Source organism: Benincasa hispida, chromosome 9 (assembly GCF_009727055.1).
Source record: "Benincasa hispida cultivar B227 chromosome 9, ASM972705v1, whole genome shotgun sequence".
NCBI lineage: Eukaryota > Viridiplantae > Streptophyta > Magnoliopsida > Cucurbitales > Cucurbitaceae > Benincasa > Benincasa hispida.
This window is the reverse complement of record NC_052357.1, coordinates 43,907,262-43,912,320: the sequence shown is the minus strand read 5'-3', so window position 1 is coordinate 43,912,320 and position 5,059 is coordinate 43,907,262. Positions and strand designations below refer to the sequence as shown.

The 5,059-nt window shown below is 40.9% G+C and overlaps 2 protein-coding genes and 1 non-coding gene across 3 annotated transcripts; 1 reads left to right on the top strand and 2 right to left on the bottom strand.

The window, feature by feature from the left end:
• Positions 1 to 873: 873 nt before the first annotated feature.
• LOC120084744 lies at positions 874 to 1,269 on the bottom strand. Its single transcript, XM_039040566.1, has one exon. It carries the CDS (start codon positions 1,267 to 1,269, stop codon positions 874 to 876), a length of 396 nt encoding a protein of 131 aa, XP_038896494.1.
• A 1,650-nt stretch (positions 1,270 to 2,919) lies between these two features.
• Positions 2,920 to 3,486, bottom strand: LOC120084743. The gene has a single exon (XM_039040565.1). It carries the CDS (start codon positions 3,484 to 3,486, stop codon positions 2,920 to 2,922), a length of 567 nt encoding a protein of 188 aa, XP_038896493.1.
• Positions 3,487 to 4,588: 1,102 nt separating this feature from the next.
• LOC120087420 lies at positions 4,589 to 4,694 on the top strand. Its single transcript, XR_005484560.1, has one exon. It is a non-coding gene; the product is annotated as a small nucleolar RNA R71 (small nucleolar RNA).
• Positions 4,695 to 5,059: the final 365 nt, after the last annotated feature.

Sequence of the window (5,059 nt, the reverse complement as noted above, 5' to 3'; positions counted from 1 at the left end):
AAGTAAATATAATTACATTTAATTCCTTTCCATTTTATACTATTAAATTCCTTTCCGTTTCAAAAGAAATTAATTCCTGCCATTAATTTTCCATTTGAATTTCAAATTGAATAATTTCACACCAACAATTAAATTCCCGCACTTATACTTGAAGTCCAAAATTCCAAAAATGACCTCCAACTAATAACAATTACTGAAATTCCAAATAATAAAGTTACTGAAATTATATTATTACTAAAAAAAATGTACGGGGTGTTACACTCACAATCTGGTTCTGGCTATCTGAGGCGGACGACATTGTGGCCGGAGAAGCTCGAGCGAATCGGAAGCGAGGGAGACAGAGAGGTTTTTTTTTTCTTTCTTTTGTTTCAGAGAACTCGAGAGTGAAAATGAAGAAGAAAAAGGCTTCGAATCGTTGGGACCTTTTATAGGCTGAGAGAGAATTAGTGGCTGACGTCAGGCGGCGCCTGACGTCTGTAATGAATGTAAAGCTGAAGAGATGTCTCAGATTTCTAAATACTCGAGTGTTTTTGTGTTCTCGAGATACGTCCCTTCAATTGGGCCATGCATTAGACTTGCGTGTAATGTGTCCATTATTCCCAACTCGATTATACACAACTTTTAACAAAAAACAAACAAGTTTCAAACTTTTATAAAATCAAAAACAAAGAACAATCTTAAAACAACCAAACATATAAATCAACAAACTCAAACGCATTGTAAAATACAAAATGCAAAAAGATAAGGATAGAGGAAGCGTCCCTGGAATATATGGCGATGCAAACATAGGGATACTTCAACGCGGGCCTCAATTGGCTTCGCGTAGTGCGAGAGATAACTTTTGGCGTTCCAGTCCATCTTCAAAGTAAGGCTTCACTCTCTGGCCGTTGCATTGGTGCCATCTTCTCGCGTTATTTCCATAGATCCATATGGAAAGATTGTCTTAATGATAAAGAGAACTGACCAACTGGATTTTAGTTTTCCTGGAAATAAACGCAAATGTGAATTGAACAATAGAACTTTTTGGCCCACAACAAGTTCTTTCTTACTAATGCGTTGGTCATGCCAATGCTTTGTCTTTTCTTTGTACAGCTTGTTGTTCTCATACGCGCTCAATCGCCACTCCTCGAGCTCATTGAGCTGAAGTTTGCATTGAGCGCCCGGGGCGTTCAAGTTCATGTTTAGCTTCTTAACTGCCCAAAACGCCTTGTGCTTCAACTCTAAAGGTAAGTGACAAGCTTTTCCAAATACAAGAGAGTATGGAGACATTTCCTTTTCAGTAGTGGTGTAATGTTCCTGAGAGTCATTTAGTGTTTTGGACGCGTAGGAGATGGGATGTATCAAATTACCCTTCTTCTACCCTAACATTGTTCCTACTGCCACATCACNTAGGAGATGGGATGTATCAAATTACCCTTCTTCTACCCTAACATTGTTCCTACTGCCACATCACTCGCGTCGCACATGAGAATAAAGCGTTGCGTCCAATCCAGTGCTATCGGTACTGGAGCTGTCGTCAACGCATACTTCAAGGTTTCAAATGCATCAGTGCAGTCTTCATTAAAGTCATAGGGTCGGTTTGCCTCTAGTAATACACTCAGAGGTCGCGCAATCTGAGAGAATCCTCTAACGAACCGTCTATAGAAGCCGACATGCCCTAGAAAACTTCGTAAAGTTTTAACATTTGATAGTAGTGGAAGTTTTTCTATAACATCTATTTTGGCTTCATCTACTTTCAAGCCAGCCTTAGATACTTTGTGACCTAAGACAATTCCTTCAGTCACCATGAAGTGACATTTCTCCCAATTCAGCACCAAGTTTGTTTCCTCGCATCGAGCGAGGATGACCTCCAAATTATCTAGGCATGACTAGAATAAGTTTCCAAAGACTGAAAAGTCATCCATGAAGACTTCAACGGTATTTTCTAGGAAGTCAAAGAAGATAGCCATCATACATCTTTGAAATGTCCCAGGTGCATTACACAGCCCAAAGGGCATGCGTCTGAATGCAAATGTTCCAAAGGGACAAGTAAACGTAGTCTTCTCCTGATCTTCTGGATCTATCAGAATCTAGTTGTAACCAGAGTATCCATCGAGAAAGCAATAAAATTCTTTGCCCACAAGTCTGTCAAGCATTTGATCGATGAAAGAAAGGGGGAAGTGGTCTTTCTTAGTTGCTGCATTGAGCTTCCTGTAATCCATATAGATGCGCCAGCCCGTGACAGTCCTCGAGGGTATGAGTTCATAATTGCTGTTGACTATCACGGTTGTTCCCCCTTTCTTGGGAACGCATTGGACTGGACTTACCCAGCTACTGTCGGATATAGGATAAATAACTCTCACGTCCAACCATTTTAAAATTTCTTTCTTGACCACTTCTTTCATTATGGGGTTCAGCCTTCTTTGAGGCTCGATTGACCCCAACTTCCCTTCTTCCAGCCTAATCTTATGCATGCAATAAGATGAACTAATGCCACGGATATCCGCAAGCGTCCAGCCTATTGCACGCTTGTGCTTTTTTAGCATCTATAAGAGAGACTACTCAATAGGCTCTGTAAGATTTGCGGAAATGATCACAGGTAAAGTGTTGTTGGTTCCAAGGAATGCATATTTCAAGTGTCCAGGTAACTGTTTCAAATCAATTTCTGGTGGTTCTTCAAGTGATGGACGCGTTAGTTTTGTCCGTCGCTCACTCAGACTTGGCGGCTCTAATTCTTTCAGGTTCTTCTCCAACGCGAGGACTTTACATACATGAGTCTCTTCTTTAGGCAACTCAATACTGTTTAGTTGACAATCTTCACTATCTCGGAACTTTAATGCTTTGAGCACATTAAACTTCACCTCTTCATTGTCCACGTGCATAGTTAATTCGCCTTTATGCACGTCAATTAAAACTTTCCCAGTAGCTAAGAACTGTCTCTTATACACATCTAGATGTGTATAAGAGACAGCTATCTAGGAACTTTAATGCATTGAGCACATTAAACTTCACCTCTTCATTGTCCACGTGCATAGTTAATTCGCCTTTATGCACGTCAATTAAAACTTTCCCAGTAGCTAAGAAGGGGCATCCAAGGATAATTGGTACCTCCTTATCTGCTTCATAGTCCAAGATAATAAAGTCTGCTGGGAATATGAAGTTGTCAACCTTTACCAGAACGTCTTCAATCTTTCCTTCTGGGTACTTAATTGTTCTGTCAGCAAGCTGAAGAGTAACAAAAGTAGGTTGTGCTTCGCCAATCCCCAATTTCTTAAAAATTGAAAGTGGCATGAGATTAATGCTGGCTCCTAGATCGCACAACGAATGACCCACATCCAATCCTCCTATCGAACAAGGAACTGTGAAACTCCAAGGGTTCTTCTGCTTCTTTGGTAAACTGTTGCTTACTAACGCGTTACACTCCTGCGTTACTGCTATTATTTCCTTCTCACTGACTCTTCTCTTCTTTTTCAAAATGTCCTTAAAAAATTTGACATATGTTGGCATTTGATTCAAAGCCTCTATCAGTGGAATGTTGATATGCAACTACTTTAGGAGCTCAAGAAAGCGCTTGAATTTTTGTTCATCATTCTTCTTCATCAGACGCCTAGGAAATGGTGCGTTCAAAGTCACTTCAGGCTTTCCCACGTTAGATGTACTGGGTTCTGAATGGCTTGTAGTCTTGGGCGTTCTTTCTTCTTGATCCATTGAACGTGTGATGCGTTCTTTCAAAGGACTGCTATTTCTTTGATTCATTCTTCTTTCTTCAAGAGCTCTTCCAATTCGCAACGTCACCGTGTGACATTGCTTCTTTCCATTATTGTTCCCAGGTGTTTCAGTATTGCTAGGTAGAACTCCAAGTTGCCTGCTTTTCAACTCACTTGCTATCTTCCCTACCTGGATTTCCAGGTTTCTGATAGATGACGCCTAACTTTTCAGCAATGCGTCATTCTGGGCTATGTACTCCTTCAATAGGTTCTCGAGCGGAGATCCTGAGCTCGACGCCTGTCCTTCTCTATTAAAGGGCTATTGATGTTGCTGATGCGTTTGTTGAAATGCAGGCGGCGGTCCGTTCCTTTGCTAATGGTTCGCCCCAGGGTGGTGCTCCTGATGATTTCCTCCTGTCCAAGAAAAATCTGGATGGTTTCTCCATCCAGGATTATATGTATTAGAGAACGGGTTATTTTTTATGAAACATACTGATTGAGGGTTTTGTGGACATTCAGCATAGGAGTGAGGATCTCCACAGCCCACACAGCTAACCATGGGCTGCCCAAACGCCTCTATCTGATTCACCTTCTACTGATTTGATGTGTTTCCCACTGTTATGTTCTGTAAAAGGTTGGTCATCATAGCCACTTGAGCAGAAAGTGTGGCTATTGCGTTGGAATCAATAGAATTAACGTTCTGAGATCTTTTCTTCCTGTCAGCTCTTCCATCATACATATCATCTACCCATTCCATATTGTGTTTAGCAATGCGGTCTAGTATCTCTTTAGCCTCAGTGTAAGATTTGTCCATAAGTCCACCAGCTGCTGCTGCGTCTGCTGCCATCTGCGATGCTCTATTCAGTCCTCCATAAAACGTCTCCATTTGGATAGTTAGAGGCAGTCCATGGTTCAAGCAATTCTTGACCAAGCCCTTAAAACGCTCCCATGCGGCGCTTAAGGTCTCAGCATCTTCTTGTTCAAAGTTCAAAATCTCTCCCTACTCATAAATGTTCACAAGCTTAGGCTTAACTTGTAATACTCCCTCGATCAAAGTGTTCTTACAACAAATACAAACAAAATTTCTGGTTAGTTTTGTTTCTGAATACCCGGCAATGGCGCCAAAAACTTGTTCCTTGCTATGGTGATTCGCTCTATGAGTGTATTGTATAAACTAAATTGAAGAATAAGTTCTAAGTGTAAGTGATGTGTTTATGCTTTAATGCGTTTAAGTAAATGTAACGCGTTGGGGCGTTAGATATTTGCAGCAAAATGCACACAACTCCTTCTAATGACGTTCAAGTTTTCCTAAACCAGACCCAAGTATAAATCTAATTTAGGTTCTTAGTAAGCCCAGGGTCGAACTCATTGAA

Excerpts from the sequence above, each read along its gene's own strand:
- LOC120084744 (XM_039040566.1), bottom strand. The coding sequence starts at position 1,269 with ATGTCTCCATACTCTCTTGTATTTGGAAAAGCTTGTCACTTACCTTTA.
- LOC120084743 (XM_039040565.1), bottom strand. The coding sequence starts at position 3,486 with ATGCCAACATATGTCAAATTTTTTAAGGACATTTTGAAAAAGAAGAGA.